General features: G+C 39.3%; 1 protein-coding gene across 6 annotated transcripts in view; it reads right to left on the reverse strand.

Annotated features, from left to right (window-relative positions):
• RAD51B (RAD51 paralog B) overlaps window positions 1-20,761 on the reverse strand; it is a 642,577-nt gene that overhangs the window by 178,786 nt on the left and 443,030 nt on the right. For all 6 annotated transcript variants that reach the window (XM_079127118.1, XM_079127119.1, XM_079127116.1 and 3 more), the window contains one exon: window positions 13,479-13,575. In XM_079127118.1, coding sequence (XP_078983244.1) covers window positions 13,479-13,575 — 97 coding nt within the window. The remainder of the gene's footprint in view (window positions 1-13,478; window positions 13,576-20,761) is intronic.

The following is a 20,761-nucleotide window of genomic DNA, read 5'->3' on the forward strand; positions in this document are numbered from 1 at the left end:
CAAACAGAGAAACAACATGTATCCCATTTGTTTACAATAAAAAAATAAAAAAATAAAAAAATTTATTAAAAGAAGTGAACAATTCCAAAAAAAAAAAAAAAATCCACTATAACAAAGATCATGATATCCTCTTCTTTCTGTGACTGCCTTTAAGATTAAAAGTCTGTCTCCCTCATCCTGGCAACTCACTAGGTGCTGTGTTGCAGTGTGACTAAGTGTTGCATATGTGTGAGCCTCATTTTCTGGACTTTCCTTATTTTCTTATCTTGTCCTGTATCATCTACTGTGGCACAACACATAGAGCTAATTTAGATGTAAAGTTTAACTTCATTACAGTATGCATAAATTCTAGGCTTCCATCCAAACAAAGCTGACAATAAGAATTAGCCTTTATGTTCTAGAAAGGCAGGGACCAAGTCTAATTTTTATCTTGTTACTCCTGAACACCCCACAAGCATTTCACATTATAAGTGGTCCATTTTGCATCAATAAGTGAGTGTGTGAAGGAGTGAACAAGTGAATGAAGAGAGCCAATGTTCAAGTTTTGAGTTTAGTCTCACTCTTTCTATGACAGTAAAGAGCTCTGAAATGAAAATAAGGAAAGAAGAAAGTTGAACTAGACCCAGTGGCAGTCATACTTTTGATGGTCCAGTGGGATGTGGGAAGAAAATATTACCACCTATCCCATCTTGCTATTTCTGGTTTGTTTTACATAACTTAATAGCATAAAAGCACTATAGTTTATCAGTAGTAATTTTAAGTATTTGGAGCTAATATGCTTAGATACTGCTTGTAGATAAACAACACAGCTGGGCCTGGTGGCACATGCCTATAATCCCAATGGCTCAGGAGGTTGGGATAAAAGGATCATGAGTTCAAAGCCATCCTCAAACAAAAGTGAGGCAGTAAGCAACTCAGTGAGACCCTGTCTCTAAATAAAATACAAAATAGGGCTGGGGATGTGGCTTGGTAGTCAAGTGCCCCGAATTCGATCTCCAGAAGCTACCCCCCAAAAAACAAAACAAAACAAAACATGAGGACTGCCCCTCTAGATAACCAACATAGTAACTGTGACAAAAGGATATGACAAAATGCTCACAGAAGAGTTGGTCCAGCCTTGGGTTTGCTCTCATCTTTAAAGGATGAACAGAGAGGCCTGACTCAGGCTTTAAAGAAAATGTATCAATTTGCTCTGTGAAGACAGAATGCAACCAAAGAAGCAAACTGAAAAGGCCCACAGGCGTCACCTAATGCAATCCCGTGTTGTGGCTGAGGGAACTGAGGTCCAGAGAACTTGAGGACAATATTGCTCAAACCATTGCTTAAAATAGCACATATGGTTTGTGGCCGATGCTAGTCCTTGAACACAACTCTCCTCATTTCAATGCAAAGCTTTACCAACTGTTAAGTAGATATCTACTTTATCCACACCACTTCTCTAATGCCTCTCTGTAAAGATATTTCAGGGTACAGACAATGAAACAGCCACAATTATATTGAAGCATGGAATTCAACTCTGGCCACAACAGAAATACATGGCCGTAAGTTCTGAGGTAGTGGCATGTCCCCCTGAAGAGCTGATATGTGTGCTGGTCAAGAGAAGACTCTGGAGGCAGACCCTCTAGGTTAGAATCCCCACCAATTGCTAGTTATATCAAATTAGGTAAACACTTTGTGCTTCCATTTCTTTGTTTCTAAAATGAGGGTGATAACGGAACCCCACAAGCATGCACACGGTTCTGGGTTCCATCCCCAGCACCGTACAAAAAGAAATTGAACCGTACAAACTCGCTGAGCTTTTCTGTACTTAGTACAGTGCCTGACATGGTAGGCACTCAATATTATTATTGTAATTGTTAGCAAAAGGAACATGAAATGTATTTATTTCCATAGTGGTATTTAATAGCATTCAACTCATTTGCTATTTTCTCTTACCTCCTAACAAAGAATTACAGATAGTCTAATGCTGCTTTTAACTATTAGGCACTTTGATAACTGAAGGGCTCCCCTGATGCTATTAGAAATCTAGTGCACCAGAGAAAATATTTGGCTTTTGGCTTTTTGGAATTGGCTTATTTCACTTGGCATGATATTCTCCAGCACCATCATCCATTTACCAGCAAATGCCATCATTTCATTCTTCTTTAAGACTGAATAATATTCCATTATATATACATGCCACATTTTTTTATCCATTCATCTGTTGAAGAACACCTAGGCTGGTTCCATAGTTTAGCTATTGTGAATTGAGCTGCTATAAACACTGATGTGGCTGCATCACTATAATATGCTGATTTTAAGTCCTTTGGCTATAAACCAAGAAGTGGAATAGTTGGGTCAAATGGTGGTTCCATTCCAAGTGTTCTGAGGAATCTCCATACTGCTTTCCAGAATGGTTGCACCAATTTGCATTCCCAACAGCAATGTATGCGTGTACCTTTTCCCCCACATCATTGTGAACATTTATTGTTACTTATATTCTTGATAATTGCCATTCTGACTGGAGTGAAATGAAATCTTAGAGTAGTTTGATTTCCATTTCTCTGATTGCTAAAGATGCTGAACATTTTTTCAAATATTTGTTGATCAATTGTATTTCTAGTTCTGTGAAGTGTCTGTTCAGCTCCTTAGCCCATTTATTGATTGGGTTATTTATTTTTTGGTGTTGAGTTTTTTGAGTTCTTTATATATCCTAGAGATTAATGCTCTATGTGAGGTGCATGTGGTAAAGATTTTCTCCCATTTTGTAGGCTCTCTCTTCGTGTTATTATTTCCTTTGTGGAGAAGCTTTTTAGTTTGAATTCATTCCATTTATTGATTTTTTAAAAATATTTTTTTGTTATCAGTGGACACAACCTTTCTTTTATTTTATGTGGTGCTGAGGATCAAACCCAGGGCCTCACACATGCCTACCACTAAGCCACAACCCCAGCCCCTCATTTATTGATTCTTAATTTTATTTCTTGAGCTTTAGGAGTCTTGTTAAGGAAGTCATATCCTAAGCTTATATGGTGAAGATTTGGGCCTACTTTCTCCTCTATTACGTACAGGGTCTCTGTTCTAGTGTCTAAGTTTTTGATCCACTTTGAGTTGAGATTCATGCAGGGGAGTGAAGGGAGGGGAGAAGGCATGGGAATATGAAGGATAGTAGAATGAATCATTCATTATTACTCCATGTACATATATTACCATATGACCAGTGGGATTCTATATCCTGTATAGCCAGAAGAATGAGAAATTATACTCCATTATATATGACATATTAAAGTGCATTCTACTGTCAAGTATAACCAATTAAAACAAATTTTAAAAAATTAAAAAAAAAAAAAAAAAAAAACTAGTGTACCAAATAAATCTTCCCCAAGTTGATGAGGTGGGGAATCAAAACTGGCCACTGAGGACTTTAGAAAGGATAAAACTTACCATAAAGTTCTCATTGCTTTAAGAAATTTAGGGCTAACCCCACCCAGAGTGATTACTAAGAGATCACAATCCAAGTTCTCTAGATTCATTTCCATCCCTTCTAAACTATAAATTGCTCTTTGAACTACAAAATGATCCTGTCACCTTCCAGTTTCAATGGCTCCCCATCACCCTCAGGAAAAAATTCAAACTGATTAGCATGATATGGATAAAACCTTTCACAACCAAACCTCAGTCCATGTTTGCACTCTGCCTTTGTCCCATCAGGAAGGTTTTTCTCTCTGCCAGATGCATTTCCTCCTCCCTTTCCCTTCTTAGGAACTGCAGTGGATCCTTGGAGGTCTGGCTAAATCATCTCCTTGCTGCAAAGTCTCCTTAGAGAGCCCCATCCCTAAACCAGAGCTCCTGTGTGCTTGACCTGCAGTCCCCCTGACCTGTGCCATCACAGTGCCAAGCGTGCTTTATGTAACCAGGCTGTGAGCTTCCCAAAGAGCAGGCACTGCTGCTTTGTCTCTGCGTCCCTGGCACCTGCCTCACACAGGACATAGTAGACAGTAGGTGCCTGATCAATGTTCTCCTTGTGTATCAGACTAAACTACTTCAGTCACCACCCTTGTGCCAATACAAGATTCCTCCTTGAAAAGCTGAGTTACTAGGCTTCCATTCTTTCGTTGCTAACCCTTTCCCCACGCTGCCTATTGTCACGCATCACATATGGATAGATAGTAAAAGCTGCCCACGCTTTGAAGGAATTTTAGAGTATAGAGATGTTATGGGTGACAAAAACTATGATGGCGATTTCATGCCTTTTAGGTGAATACAGATCTAAAGCTTAAATAATCCCCTCATAGCTGCTGGTGCCTCATTCATGCATCATATATTTATTGAATAATTGTCATTGCCAGGTACTGTTCTAGGCTCTCAAGATCCAGCAGTGAACAAAAAACAAAAGTACTACCCTTGAGGAACCAACTCTGAGGACTCTGAAACAAGATTTTTCTTGTTGGTTTTCCCTAATTTGGTATCTGGTCATGCAGCAGATTGATTCCTGAAGGGGCAATGACTTTCTTCCTGGCTGGTGGACCTAGTCCTCGGATTCTGGCAGTCACTCGTTCACTGACACTTGTTTCCTGGGCTCCACCTTTGATGGTTCTGATGGCTTCTTCTCTTTCTGGTCTAGAGCTCTCTGGGGGACAAGATCTCCTTGTTGATTTGTTTTGATACTTTTCTTTCTTCATTTATATCATATTTTAAACAAAGCAAATTTTGTCATCAATCCCCTGCCCACTTGGGTATTCTCTATTTTCTGTAGCTGGAGGTACTGCCAAGATAGTTAGATTTTCTTAGCTGTAATATGGGGTAGGGGAATAGTTAAAAAAAATAACAACATAACCTAAAAAGACCTGTTGTCTTCTAAAACAGAGGAACTGCCCCAACACACACAACCACTGTGCATACACATATACTCAGACCTCAGCTCAAGGTACAGAATAATTTTGCTACAGTTTATTGTAAATTCAGAAAGGTTGTAACTTGTAGGTGTGGAGTTCTCTGCTGCAGGCATTTCAGTTGATCAACTGCCACCCTGGCTTCTCTGGCTTACCTGTCTTAAGTAGTTGACAAATGATGGCTGACTACTGGATATAATCTGTGTTAATGTGCCTCTGTCATAGTCCCTGCATATGAGGTAAGTTATACATAGTTCAGCTTAGTTAGGCCCTGTCTCATCAGATAATAATAGTTGAGAGTAGACAGTAGATTCTGGATAAACATAAGAAACCTCTTTTCTCATGAAGACAACCTCTGTGGCTATAATGGAAATTAGAATAAAGAGGAGCCAGGTGATTATCTGGGGTCAGAAAGAAAATGTTTTTGAATTTTTTCCCACAGTATACTGGGTTGAAGGCATGGACCAATGATAGTTAACTAATACCAAAAATTTGATCTCAAAAACTAAGAGGATACTGAGAATGAACATCATGGAAGGGATTAACTGAGGTACAAAGTCCCATTTAGTAAATTTATACTAATGTCTGCTCAGCTGGAGAAAACCATTCTATTAGATGTTATGTAAGGGTGCTTAGCTCATGGGTTCTCCATTCTAAAGGAATCTGTCCTTCATCCAGAGGCTCTTATAAAGGGGAAATGCTCCCATTTATGGGCCATGCTAAAGAAGAGGTATGCTTACTGGTCATGTTCTTAGCTATGGCTGATTAGATGAAAGGATGACCAACACACAGAATAACCAGGTAAACTGGGCCAGATTCTAAGGTCAAGTTTCAAGGTATATATAGAAAGGAGGAGAGAGACAGAGGGAAAGTGGGGGGAGAGAGAGGGAAATGTTTATATAAATACATACATATATCTACACACACACACACACACACACACACACATATATATATATATATATATATATATATATATATATGAACAGAATGACTAGGTTTCTACCTTTTCAATTTCCATTCAATCTGGCTGTATTTACAAATAGCTAAAAGAATCCCAATTATATCCTTACTGAAGAGCCTAGTGATTAAAAATGTAAGTTCTGGAGCCACTCTACCTAGGTTGCAATCTTGGCTCTGCCACTAATTATGCTGCTTTCTAAGCTCAAGGTCCTTCATCTATTAAATGGCATAATGGATATAGCCCTCAGAGGGTAATCGTGATAATGTATAATGCCCAGCACACAATATATGGTCCATAAATATTAGCTACTCTTATTAACAGGTCTACCTTTTTTTAAATAATGCCAATTCTTTTTTTTTTTTTAACATTTTTTTAGTTGTCCATGGACCTTTTTCTTTCTTATTTTATGCAATGCTGAGAATTAAACCTAGTGCCTCACAAATGCTAGGCAAACACTCTACCACTGAGCTACAAACCCAGCCCCCAATAGATCTACCTTTTAAAAAAGTAAACTTGAGAGAAGTTCTGTTTCTTGCCACTAGAAGAGTCGGTCCTTCTTGTAACTACTGTATCTCAGACCTGAGGCGAGGTCTACAGAAAGCACCACTGGTGACCCAGTGGAGGCATGTGACCGGTGAGTGCTAAGGACTCTCTACATACCTGCTCCCCTCTTAGGATGTTGACGCCTTGAGATTAGACATTTGTCTTTGTATCTGTGATGCCTAAAATAGATAGGGATTCAATGAATAAAGCAGTGTTTCAAAATGTGGTCCCCAGACCAACAGTATCATCAATCCCTGAGAATTTGTTAGAAATATAAAATTCTCTAACTTTTCCCCAGATAAACTGAAAATCTGAGAGTAGGAGTCCAGAAATGTGTATATTAATAAGACCTCCTGGTGATTCTGATGCATGCTGAAGTTTGAGAACAACTAGAATAAAGGTTCTGATGGAGAAACATGACCACTCAATATCTTTGACTGAGGAACAGCCCTACTTTATCTGGGGAAGTCAGCTTTGGAAGGGATAGACTCAGAACCTAGGTCAGAGCTCAGGTGGACCATCCTTGGGCCAGACCACCTGGACAGACCTTGTTATGATCATCCCCCAAATCCTAGTAAACATCACTTATGATCAGGCTGACTCTGGGCATCCCATTCTCTGGGCTTTAGCCCTGTCACTTCTGTAGCTGAGGCAACTGACAAAGCTGGCTTTGGCTTTCTGGTTCCTTTGGTCTTCTTAACCCTGAGACCTTAACAGGAACACGTATAGACCTGGGAAATTAGTAAATCCTAAGTGGGAAAGAGGGTTGAGAGTAAGGGGGACATACTTTCAAAACATCTAGCTCAGCCCTCACATGAACCACTTCAAAGACTGCTCCCAGAGAAAACTGTCTGGCTCTCATCTAACTTGATGGTGATGTGCCTTGTTCTTCAAACGTCTTCCTTCAGCAAACTAGTACCAGCAAAACAGAGCTCATGACCAAGAAGTGCTTCCTGGTGATTGACTTTAATGTTCCCTCTCTCCTTTTGATCCCTCAATCATGGTTATATTGCCCCCTGGCCTCCCTGATACAAATTCTCAAGAAGTTTCACTCTTGAGATTTGTAGCTTTTCAGACATTTGTAGGCTGTGCCCACCTCCTCTCAACTCTAGCCTCTCCTACCTCACATAATATTTAGACTTTCTTTAGCCAAACACCACACATTTTTTGGTGCCTTTAATCTTTTTCTATAAATTAGACCTTTCATGGCATCTGAACAGTTGTTGGAAGTAATACAGGGCTGGTCAAGTGTTGTGGATTCCTGAATGCCAGGGAGAGTGGAGCACAGATAAACAAGTGTGCCCTAGTGAATAGAAGCATGTGAAGCCTTATGTGCTGACAAATGTCTGTGGCTTTGGAATCAAAAACCGAAAGATCAACAGGACCCTTAAATACTTTTATCCAATATTTGCTCCTAAGAGACAATACTGTCCAAATCTAAGATTTCAGAGGAAGTGCTGTGACTTCTGTCCCCGCCATGGTCACCTTGCACTGCAATTTGAGCAATTCTCTTCTCTCCTTCATGCTTCATTTGCTTGAGGTGTATTAAGAAATTCATCACCTTAAAACATTTTAAGTACTAAGGAAATGCTAATGCTAATAATGCTGATTGCAGTCACACTGTGATACCTTATGGTTTCAAAGCACTAATAATCGCCAACCTGCATCATACCTCTGGGAAGTGGTTACTGAAAGCTGCTCCACCCATATCCATTTATGTATGGTCTACACAAACCAATTAACATTCAGTGTGAGATTGGGCCGTGAAGGGTGTTGGAACTAACTGTGGAGAGAGTTCTGCTAACTTGATCAACCCACCCTAAGTTTGTGGTTAATGGATTACAAATTTGGGTAATGCAGAACAATAAATCACAACTAAAATAATAAAGCTGAAAGTACACACAATTTAAGCAGAAACACCAGTGTTTTTTATCGGAAATGAAAGAAACCATTGATCATAGCAACTGTCTGAGATTAGCAGGGAGCCACATTTTCAAACATCCTGCAGTAAATCCAGAGCAGATCCAGCTGGAAAGCAAGAGTGGAAATAAAAATTGAAAATTCATACCATGCTTTGAAGTCTGCTTCTTTCACAACCATGGGTCTCTCATTCACCCCAACCATTCTGAGCTGTTCTTGCTTGCTGAATTTATTTTAAAAGAGACACAAGCCACACGCTTGCATATAATCTTTCAAATGGACTCCAGCTTTTTGTAGGGATGGTTTGTCAGGAATTTGAATCCCAAAATACTTTCTCTTGCACATGAAATCAGTCCATCAACTCCTGACTCCAACCAGAATAGAAAGGCTTCCAACACTAAAACTAGAAACCACTTTTGGTTCTAGTAAGCACTGCTTTTTCTTGTGTTCTTTCCCTGACCCTTCCATGTACTTTTAATTTTTAATTTTTAGTTTTCATATATCATAATCTGTCAAAAGCTATTAATGCACATAAGAAGATAATAACATGCCAGGTGCTAGGATTGCCAGGATGGCAGCCTAATAACCCATGAAGACACCTGGAACTCCTGAAGTGGGCCATGTCACCACACCAAAGTAACTGCTACTCTGCTAAAGCATCATAAGAAATAAAGTTTAATGTCTAGATTGAGCAGAGCTACAATCTTGCATATTCAAAATTGAACATGCAAGATTGTAACTTGCTACAATGTTACCAACTGTGTCTGCTAGATGGGGGCTCAGCCACTTCTTCTCAAATCTCAGGTAACTTCAGAATAGGATATGTCCTTCTAGGCCAACTGAACTTTTAGATCTTGTCTCTACTGACCACTATAGGAAACAGAAAGAAAGTTCCTATGACTGAGATTCAACTGTCCTTAGTATCTTTGATGATCACAAAAAAGAACCGGCAAGGGCTAAAAACCAGAGCAGTCATAGTCACTGAGCTCCATGATAACCTGATAACTCCATGATAACCATGATAACTCCATGCTGGAGTTCCTGCCAACAAAACAAAAACTGAAGAAGAAAATACTTTGAATCACAGTGCCTGGTCTAGAACAATATAAAATACGAAACCCCAAATCCTTATTTCTGCCCCATCTCTTCTGTTAAATGATAGGTCGGATAGGAACATTCCTAGTCTTTTCCAGCACTGACATTATAAGATCATAATGTGGGTCTGAAAATTAGGAGCATCCACCCATGAATGGAATTTTAATTCTGATTTTTAGAGGGGGAAGAATGATCTTGTAGTTGATGTTGTCCTAAGTTAAACAAAATTACTAGGATCTTCAGAAGTTCTAGCACTGATACTCTGGCATACCTGTAACAGCCCCACTCCATGTACTTCTATTTCTTACTCTGTATACATTTCTGGTCTTGTCAGTCTATCTCTTATTCTCTCTGCCTTTTTCCCACACAAACAACCAGAAGTGTATGCAAACTAGTGTGAGAAACACACTTGGGATGGGGGTACTCTGTAAACTTCGGTCAATTTGCATTAGTCCTAAAAGTTTCATTCTTCTACATAAATGAGAAAGTTTGTGAACACAAAGCTACAAACTGATAAGCACACAGCACAAATGAGGAATTATTTTACTTCTTCTCAAGCCACAAGCTCTGGGACAGGAAAATCATGAAGAAAGTCCTTGGCCTTTGAGGTCTTTTCCCTTCCATAGCTTTCCCACCTGGGAAGTGGATAACTTCCCAGTGGGAAGGAACCTAAATGAAGGGAATCAGACCACAGACTTGAGCAAAGAACATTGGGACTACTTAATCCAAGCAACAACCCAGTCACAATTTTAATAGGGTGGGGTGGGGGGGGCAGCAACACAAAAACAAAGAACTTTCAACTTTACAAACACCAGGAGGGCAACAGCTGGTCAGCTGAGATTAGAGGAGCGTGAGAGAGCACCTCCCCATCTCCTGACTTCTCCTCCCCCATAGACAGCCCTGCAGCCAGCCAGAACTCACTTTTACAGCCCTGTGCAGATGACCTTGTTCCAGCTAAGATAGGGGCTCCTTTGATCTCAGCAGGGGGATGCTCTGGTCCTGCAGCTGGCAGATATTAATAGCACAGGATCTGCTGGGGTAGAAGGATCTCTCAGGTCACTTGTATTCCCTCCTCTTCCTCAGAGCAGAAGGGACTTCATTCCCCTGAATCGGCCCCTGCTGGGTACTTCTCTCAGGTCAACTCAGATCCTTTTACTGCTCTTGGCCGCTTTTTCTCACCCCTCAACTGTTTTCAAGGGTACACTGTTTAAGCAGGGTCCTCTGCTCTGCAGCTGAAATCTATTATAGTACTCTCTAAATCAGAACTAAACCCCATCCGTGGGTGGATGGATGTGCAGACCCACCTCATGATTTGATAATGTTACAGCAGGAAAAGACTTAAGCAATCTTTTATTCATCCAACCTAACAACAAACAGAAGAAACTGTGGCCCAAAGTAATTTAAAAACCTGCCTGAGATCAGGTCACATAACATAAAGACTAAGTGGATACAATAAATGCTTGAAAAAGCAATGCGATTTATATTCTATATGATAGATAAGTGAATATAAATATACATCTCTCTATGTATGTGTGTGTATGTATATATATGTATACATATATACATATATGTATATATATATATATATGTATACATATATACATATATGTGTATATATATATATATATATATATATATATATATATATAAAACAGGAACTTTACCAGTGCAACAATTGAGTAGGTAAAAATGTTCGAAGAAATTTGTTCACCTTCATTCACTAGTAAGTAGCCTTATTATATATCTTAGAAAAATATTTCTATATATTCCTTATATGTTCAGCTATACAAGAAAAAGAGCTAGAAAACAAACAAACAAACAACAGTAACAAAACCCAATTGTTTCCATTCTCCCTTGGATTTTATAAGGGGATGTTGCCTAAGAATGTGCTGGTAACTCTCCCTCTGCTAGGAACACTCATCATCTTCTCGTAGCAGTCACACTGAAGCAATAAAGCCATTTCTTTTGTCTCTGTATTGCTTCTCTTCTTTGCACAAGATAAACCAGGAAGCCAAGATAAAGATTAGTACTACTACTGATTTTCAAATGAGGAAGCAAGATACTCTCTTCAGGTCTCCTCAGAGTAGAACAAGTGTATGTGTGTGTGTGTGTTTGTGTCTGTGTGATAATTATAATAAATTTTAATGCTGTTCTTAGGTGTTTTATGTGATTCTTATGGTTCTTCCAAAGTATTTACTATGACATTTGCTTGGCATCTATTTACTGCTTTCAATATGCCTAGAACTTAGCTAGTCACTGGGGCACCACATGGATACAAAAAGAACACAACATGGTCTGTTTCCTTAAAAATCTGCCAGTTTAGTCAGAAAAGCATGAAAAGTTAAATTCATTTTTCTAAGCCTTATCCTTACATAGCTGAACAAGTAGAGAGAGAGTCACAAAAGAGGAAGAGAGGGAGACCAGCTGCACAGGCAAGAAGGCTCTGTGCAAGAGGCAGTCTTGAAGCCTCGAAGAAGTGAGAGAAGTGAACATAGGAAATGTTACTCTAGATAGGGGGCCTCTGCAAAGGTGTAGGAGCAGGAGTGGGGAGGGCCAGCAGAAGATCAGCAACAGAAGCACAGGAGTGTCCCAGAAGGAATTAGTGGGAACTGGGGCTGAACAAGAAGGAAAGGACAGACACTAAGGGCCAAGAAGCATTAACTTCATCTAGTGGTGCTCTGGAAACTGGTCCACTCAGAAGAGAAAACACAGGAGTGTTTGCATTTACTGACTCTCATGGTTTAAATACTTCTACCCTGCTGATTACAACAAATCCCAAATCCCTGAATATTTTTAAATTGGCTTACTGATTTTGTCTGTTCTCAGAAAAGACAATTCCCAGCTTTCTAAGTAGGAGAAAGACATGGTAGAAATAAGTCAGACTGGGGAAGTTTAATTTGGTAGCAGCAGAATGAAAATGGTAGAGAATAGAATTAGCAAAGTCTTTTGGATTAAAAACATAATAAAAATTCAATGGTGAGTTTAATAAGTCAGTTGTTCATAATACAAATTATTTTTAAAAGGGAAGAAAGATATATGTGGACAGAAAAGCTAAAGAGGACTTGATGTTAAAAAGAATTTGAGGAAGGAAGAATTCTAGATGATTCAGATTATCAGCCCAGGTGGCAGGAGAATGATAATGTGTCACTGAATGTAGAAAGAGGGTACTAAAAGAATTTTATAGCTTTTATAAATTTATTATTTTATGAATACGTTTTTAGTTTTCACTTTGAAAGACATCAGCAAGAAGCAGGAGTGCTGTGCTTGTAATTTCTGAGATCATAAACCAAGGCCCATTTGCCCACTTGGGCAGTCAGTCAGGAACATTGATAGGCCTGAAAGTCCCCTGTAGTCCACCATGAAACATTCTCAGAAAGTAGAAAGGGAAGAAGGACCTGTAAGAGCTATGCACATCTACCCAGACCTAGAACATTGTGCCAGAAATTCAACTACAACTAGAAATCAGACATGTCAAGTAAGAACGTTCAATAAAACTAGAAACCATTATCTGGCTTGCTGACGTAATTCCTCCAGCTACTTCAAGCTTATTGCCATCAAAACCATAGCCAGCCTGACCTTTGCTAGCAGAAAATTTTGCAGGTTTACCACTGTGGAGATTTTTGCTTAATCTTTTTGTAAAGTTTATCAGGAAGCCTACATCTCTGGCATTAGAAACTGCTCTATACTTTTAGTCAGGCCAAAAGTACTCAGGACAAACAAAAGGTTAAATTACTATGGGGTCATTATTAAAGCAGACCTTTGAGTGTGGGTCTCAGAATTAAAATCCTTTAGCAGTTTGCCAGCTCTCCTAAGGACCTGAGACATCACACAGAAGAGTAACCAGCCTCCAGATGGAGATGATGGCTGCCTGTGAAGATGATTCACTCAAGTGAAAAAAGTAGCTCACTACAGAGATGGGGCAAGCGACTGGATACCTGGAAAGGTGGTCAAACCTAAATCATCAACTTCAGCTGGCTTCACTGGCCAGAACCCATTAGCCATGTCTCCCAGCTCAACAGGAGGCAGGGAGGCTGTGGGGTGTATGTCAGTGTCAAGTTTCAGCCTCTCCAGGACAGATCCCTTACCTTCAGACAGGGACAAATCATCAGCCGGAGACACCAGGTCTGCCTGAGAAGCGAGGGCTCCACTCAGATGGGTTGTAATTTGATTCGTCAAGATAACCTGTGAACAGACAGGGATAAGGGAGGGGAAGGGAGAAGAAACAGAGAGAAGACCAAATTAATTATTAGAGCTATCGAAAGACAGACTGTGGTTTAGGAGAAGACTGATAAGTACCCAGGTAGGAAAACCCCAGCTCTAACTTTCACCAACTTTATCTCAGGCAGGGCCTATTGGTCATTCAAAACCCAGAAAACTCAAAAGAGGTTTACTTTTTTCAGAGCTTAATTGGCTAATCAATTTTTTCTAAATGATGAGAAAATTTGAACCAAGAGGTGTTATATTAGCAAAAAGTCCAGAAAAATAACCAGAATTAAGATGTACATGTATGCATTTTATCAAACTTTAATTTCAAAAATGATGTCCACAACTAATATAATGTTGGTGTTGAATAAAAATAATTAAAAATCTTGATGCCTGTGCCTTCTTTCTTGTTATCTCAAAAGTCAGAGTTTTAGTTCCAAACTTGTGAAACAGGAATAAGATTCAATTCTAGAGGAATAATAATCCTCTTTTAAATTAGTTGAATTCTAACAAAAGAAATCCAGTCTCATTATGCAATTAAAACAAAAGTTAACATAATCCTATAAAATATAGTCATAACATTTATAATTCTTGGAAAGGATTCTAAAACTACCTACCATCATTGTCACACAATATTTTCACCTTCAGCACAATCAAGAACCTTTTTTTTTCCTTAAAAATCCTCATTTATAAAATCGACATCATTGTTTAAAAATTTAAAGGAAGAATAAACTTCAGATTCTCTCCTGGGAAACATTAACATGCCCAATGCTACAATCATTTGAAAACGTTTGGGGATCGCCATCATCGGTAGAACTGTGAACATCCTGGTTACTTGGAGGAAATGTCCTCTCTGACAAGGTCATTTGGTGTCTAGTGCACAATTTTGGAATATGTGTCCAATCAGATTGTCTTGTTCTGTCCTGAGGGTCAGCTATGGTTCTGTGGCCACCCTGATGAGATCAGAAATGGAAATCATCTCCATTCCTTATTATCCACCTTTTCTGCCACACCTCTGTCACTGTCTCTTGAGTACACCAGTGACACATTATAAATCCTGTACCAATGGCAGTTTAATTGAGGGTTGAGAAGGGAACAGCATGGCAAAGTCAGGTTAAGAAATGAAGTGCTGTATTAGCAGAGACAAACTCTTAAAGTCTCCCTGTGTCAAGGAGACTCATGAGTCTCCAGATACTCTGCAGAGCTGATCAGGTACTATGGGATTCCATTTAGTGTTTGCTCATCTCACCTCTTGTATTCTTTTAAACAGCTACCTTTCATCTGAAATGGTAAGAATCATAGAAGATATATGTCTTCAGTTAAAATGCCTGGAAATGTTCAAACAGCCTGATCTTTTAAGAAACAACTATTCATTTTCAAGAGCATGAGAATAAGGAATTGTGTTCATCTTTCTTTATAATACAGGGTATGAGCTTTGGAATTCAATAAAATGAGGTTCTAAGTATTTTGGGAAAGTTATGAAAATTTTGAGCTTCTCCATTTGAGCAGGCAAAATAATATAAATCTTACAGAATTGTTATGAGAATTAAGTGAGATAAACAACATAGACACAGTATCTGGCACTTCGTAAATATCATACATAGAAGGTCTTGTTATTTCCTGCAAAATTATGACATATGGGTTAATAAATACATATATGCCATATGCTTCAGATAACTGGGTCTAGTAATAGAATACTAAATCACAGTTTTCTACATCAGAAAATACTGTGGTACTTGGTCATTTCTACCAATTTTATTTTATTTTATTTTATTTCAGTGCTGGAGATTGATCACAGTGCCTCACACATACTAGGCAAACACTTTACTAATGAGTTACATCCCCAGCCCTCATTTCTACCAGTTTCAGTCGTTCTAAGTATGTATGTATGTACATATGTATTTATTTATTTACCCTCATTTCTACCAGTTTCAGTCGTTCTAAGTATTTATTTATTTATTTATTTATTTATTTATTTATTTATTTATTTATTTATTTAGTACCAGGGGGAGAACCTGGTTATTTAACCACTGAGCAACATCCCCAGTCCTTTTCATATGTTTTATTTTGAGACAGGGTCTTGCTAAGTCATTAGGGCCTCACTAAGTCGCTGAGATTGGTTTTGAACTTGCAATCCTCCTACCTCAGTCTCCTGGGATTACAGGCGTGTCCACAGCTGGCTTTAAGTTTTATTTAGGTGTAGAGAGTTTGTGTAAAAACCACAGCATTTGGGCTGGGGTTGTGGCTCAGTGGTAGAGTACTTGCCTAGCATGTGTGAGGCACTGGGATCGATTCTCAGCACCACCTATAAATAAATAAAATAAAGGTCCACAGACAACTAAAAAATATTTTTAAAAAACACAGCAAGAAAAAAATTAGTAATTAGTTAAAGCAAGACCAGTAAGATACTGACATTACTCTGAAAATACTATGTGCTTTATCTACCAAGAAACAAAATAATGTATGTCTGTTCTAATAGAAAGGAAGAAAGAGAGAGAGAGAAAGAAAAAGAGAAAGAGAGAGAGAGAGAGAAAGAGAAAGGAAGGAAGGAAGGAAGGAAGGAAGGAAGGGAAGGAAGGAGGAAGGAAAGAAACTTCTGAGAGGTTCTAAATATGCTTTAATTTATGGAATTCTTCTCAATGATGGCTTGGTGAGAATGACTGAAACTCCAGTGAGATGGTAACAGTGTAAGAAAAGCAATTACAGGACATAGCACTTACTATGCAAAGCAAAGCATGTCATTATACACATGCAGGACTTTAAAAGGTAAAGGCTCTATATGTCTTCCATAGAAATTTATAAATTAAGTGATAAGGCATTGACTAAAATATTTAGATCACTTTTTCACAATTTTGGTCCTATAATGGAAACTTGTACTAAAATGAAGGTTTTATTGTATAGAACTAATGACATGATGCCCTGCAGAACCTAAAACAAACTATAGCTGACTTCAAACATAGCCACCCAGAGCAAGGTGCAGTGGTGCACACCTGTAATCTCAGCAGCTCGGGAGGCTGAGGTAGGAGGATCAAAGCCAGCCTCAGAAAAAGTGAGGCACTAAGCAACTCAGTGAGACCCTGACTCAAAATAAAATAAAATACAAAATAGAGCTGGGGATGTGGCTTGGTGGCAGAGGGCCTCTGAATTCAATCCCTGGTACAAACAAAACAAAACAAAAACCCACTGGGACTGGGTGGGTAGCTCAGTGATAGAGTAGTTGCCTAGCATGCATCAAGGCCCTGGATTTGATCCCTAGCACCTTTGAAAAGGAAAGAAAATTTTCCTCATTTCCACTTGCAATGGAAGAGTAGATAGAGAAGAAAACATTTTTATTCTCCCATGGCAAAAGAAGGAGTTAATAAGTGGTTCTGCTAACCATCTTCTCCCTTTTATTATGAGTCTTAAAGCCAAATCACTGAAGGGGTACATGGCATCAGACCTCAGGGGTTTGCTAATCACATCATCTTACTGAATTGTGTGGTTTTCTAAATCTATGTTCAGCAAAATGATAGAATGGAAACATTTCCAAAAGCATTGATTACAAATAATCACAACTTGGTCAGAAGCCTACAGATGTGTTTTCCTCTGAGGCATTTTAGAGACATGAAAACTATGCTCTTAAAATAATTTATAAAATACAAGTTATAAACAGAGTCTTAGCACTATCTGGTTTCTGGAAATGAGTTCTGACACCTCAGAGGGGGCTTTCCTACACTTTGTTCCATTGGAAAGATCAGGGTGTCTGATGCCCAGTGCTGAACTTATAAAAGAGCAGTTTGCAGTGGCTAGGACAAGGACTTTGAAATCAGACAGACCTGAGTTTAGATGCTAGACTTGACCACTTCCTAGCTGTGCCACACTGAGTAGGTTTCATAAACTCTGAGGGTGTGATAACACTTAACTCACATAGTTTTGAGGATTAAACTGGATAATGTGTTTACAGTCCTTGGCACAGTGCTTGGCCTGTGGTAAAAGTCATCCCCATTGTTGTCATTAGTTATCCTTCACTGATTTGTGCCTTGGTTGTTCAGAAACCTGATTTGCAACATTATATGGTAACTCATTAATATGTACTACTTTTATATTTTTACTATCAGTAAAAAGAAACAAGCTTAAAAATAAAACAGTATCTGATTCCCTTTTGTACAGCATATAGCTCACTGTTGACAAAGAACAAATATTTGCTGCTTATTTCTTCAAAAGCAAAACAACTTTGAGAGTCCATCTGCTATTTCCCTAAAAGAATAGCTAATTAAAAACACATAACATAAGCCCACTACCATCAACTATAAATCCAAAGGCCAGAGTTTGTGAACACGTGGACAAAGGGAAAGATATACTTTATAATCTTAGGCTAGGAGACAGAATTCGGCCTAAAGTTTACTTGTCCAGAAGAATATCTCGACCTACTGTGGGGATAAGAAGTCCTATAAATTGTATAAAGTTACTACTGTTTCAACTCAGCTTTTAAGGGAGAGACCATTTATTCCCAAACCTTCTTCATACTACCTTCTCAGCTGTGGGATGCTTAAAGAGATACATTTGTATATAAAATGGTTTTTCTTATAAAGTCACATAGATCTTGATTCCCTCTGTTTATCCTTCCTTCCCAAGGCAAAATTGGAGGAGATTTTTTTTTAACTTTATTTATTTTTATTGTAAACAAGTGGGATACATGTTGTTTCTGTTTGTACATGGAGTAACAGCATACCATTTGTGTAATCATACATTTACATAGGGTAATGGTGTTTGATTCATTCTGTTATTTTTTCCTTCCCCCCCCACCCCACCCACCCCTATTTTCCCTCTATACAGTCCCTCCTTATGGGAGGAGATTTCTGACTTCAAAGACCATGTCCCTGGGTTCCATGTTTTCCCTTGGCATTTTCTACCTTCTCTAAATGCATGTTATTCAGTCCTTCTCTGTGCTGTTGTACAATGCCTATCCTCAGTTTAAGAAAACAGTTAAAATCTCTTAAAAAAGGAATTCAGGGCAAAGATTCATAAACAACCCAATAGGTTGTGGTGTCAAAGATAGAAGTACTTGTAAGCTAGAGAAAAAAGATGGAAAGACAGGAACCAGTTAAAGCTGAGGTGAACTGGTAAAGCAGATTGCTAGGAAATCAATGTGGTTTTGGTCAGAAGGCAGAGGGTCCTGAGAATGAAAAAACAACCAACACACAAATGAAAAAATGAGAGTCATTTCCACCAGGTATTAAAGAGGCAGCTTTAAGACAGCAAAACTTTGAGATTAGATGGTAGGAGTAGAATGAGCTGGTTATCAGCCCTAAGAGTGAAGACTGGACCAATTGAGGCTGACTCTCCACTAGTGTTATGTGTCTGGTACAGACTATCTGCCTTCAGCTGGCCCATCTTTCTTCAGTTATGCTATAACAAGACTACATCTAGGTGACACCCACACTGTACTCAAGCTTCTGCTCTTTGCCCAGAATGCATTCTGCCTTAATAGACCACTGTTCGCATCTAGTCTGATCTACCCTACATTAAAGGGGTGGTGGGGATTCCATGAGTAGCCATTTAGTATGTTGGACAGAAAAGAAAATGGGACTGCTTTGGAGAGAATAGAGTGGGAAACTTATAAAACTAAAGACATAGCCTTTGATGGAAGAAGTTTCTTTTACTTGACTTTAAAATGACAGAGAAGAGGGAGATTATAGTTGGTCAGGGATAGGATAAGTTGGAATGTGATATCTGGTCCTGTTTGGTTAGCAGAAGAAAATTTCATAGTCATTGGAACAATAACTCAATATTTACAAGTCAGATTCTTTTAAGGACCCGAGAATATGACAAACACTATCATTTAACTTTCTTTGGGGACAGATGGGAGGTAAATTTTGTAACCCCACCTTCCACTGAGTGAACTAGAGTCACCTGCTTAATTAAGATCAATAGCTCCGAGAAGAAAAGGGGCTGCAGGCCTCCCTGCTTACTCTCCTTCCTAAGGCAGGGGAGAGAGGAGTTCTCAGTCCAGATCCACCAACAGGTACCTTCTCTATACCTTGATGTCCTGGCTTAGAGAATTTAATCTATAAAATTATGAACCTAATTTCCAAAAGACACTAAAAGTTTGTCAAAAGTTGTCATAAAAAGCCCAATCTTGGGATGCTAATAAACAACCATAAGCCAAGTAGGTAAACAGCTTCTACTCCTATGAAGTTCAGGTGTGGGATTTGAGTCTACAGAAATTCTCTTAATCTTTCTGGTGGTCTTCAATGGCCTCAGTCCATGTAGCTTGTCATTTCTGAGGTCACGGGAAGCTGAGAAACAAAAGCTCTTTGTGGAACTCATGTCTATGCAACAGGATTCAAGGGGCAGGCTGGCAAGTGGAACCACGAGGCAACCAACCTCAGACAACTCAGGGGCATTTCTGTGCCCGTAGGAATACCTACTTCCTCCTCCTGCCTACTCCCTGGCAAAACCTGGCCACAATCTAACAGAATCAGAGAAGCTTAATAATCACTTTAAGCGGGCCAGGAGGGCTAGGTGAAATGACTGTCCTGAAACTGCCAGCTCCCAGGTAAACAGGCAGCCCTAAATAACCAGGTCAGCCAAAGAAAGAGCAATGAGAAGAAAATGTGGGTGCCAACTATACTCACCACCCGCCTGGGGCTCATCAGCCTAGTGCTTTCAAAATGATGAGGTACTGCCTTTTATCAGTTCTGAAGGCACAGTTAATAATCTTTCTTCTTTTTATACTAAAAATGGTCTACAGGTTTCAGACACTGTTCTAAAAATGTTACTTTTGGTTTCTAAAATGACGCTAATTGCCAGATATGACAGTGACCTAGCTTCTCTATCCAAACAGCAGCCTTGGGTAAGAAATTCTGAGTTTTAATGCTGGCTCAGTAAAGGGTTGCTGAATGCCCTGCTTTTAAGGAGACAGAGGCCGGAACTTTCCTGTGAGAAACTGTTCGGGTTCATTGAGTCCTTTCATCACAGAGGCTTGAGAGAAAGACCCTGGAGTGGTTTTCACCGTGCTCTCCTCTTGCTTCCCAACCATGACCGTGTCTGCCCCAATCTGTCTGCTACTGGACAGCCACAGGAGGAATGAAGAAGGAAAGCAGGGTGGTGAGAGGCCAAGGGGAAGGGAAGAAAAGGGCCCCCCATGCAGGTCCTGAGGGCCCCACCCCTGAACTCAGCCCCT

The sequence above is a fragment of the Sciurus vulgaris genome (assembly GCF_902686455.1).
Source record: "Sciurus vulgaris genome assembly, chromosome: 2".
NCBI classification, from domain to species: Eukaryota; Metazoa; Chordata; class Mammalia; order Rodentia; family Sciuridae; genus Sciurus; species Sciurus vulgaris.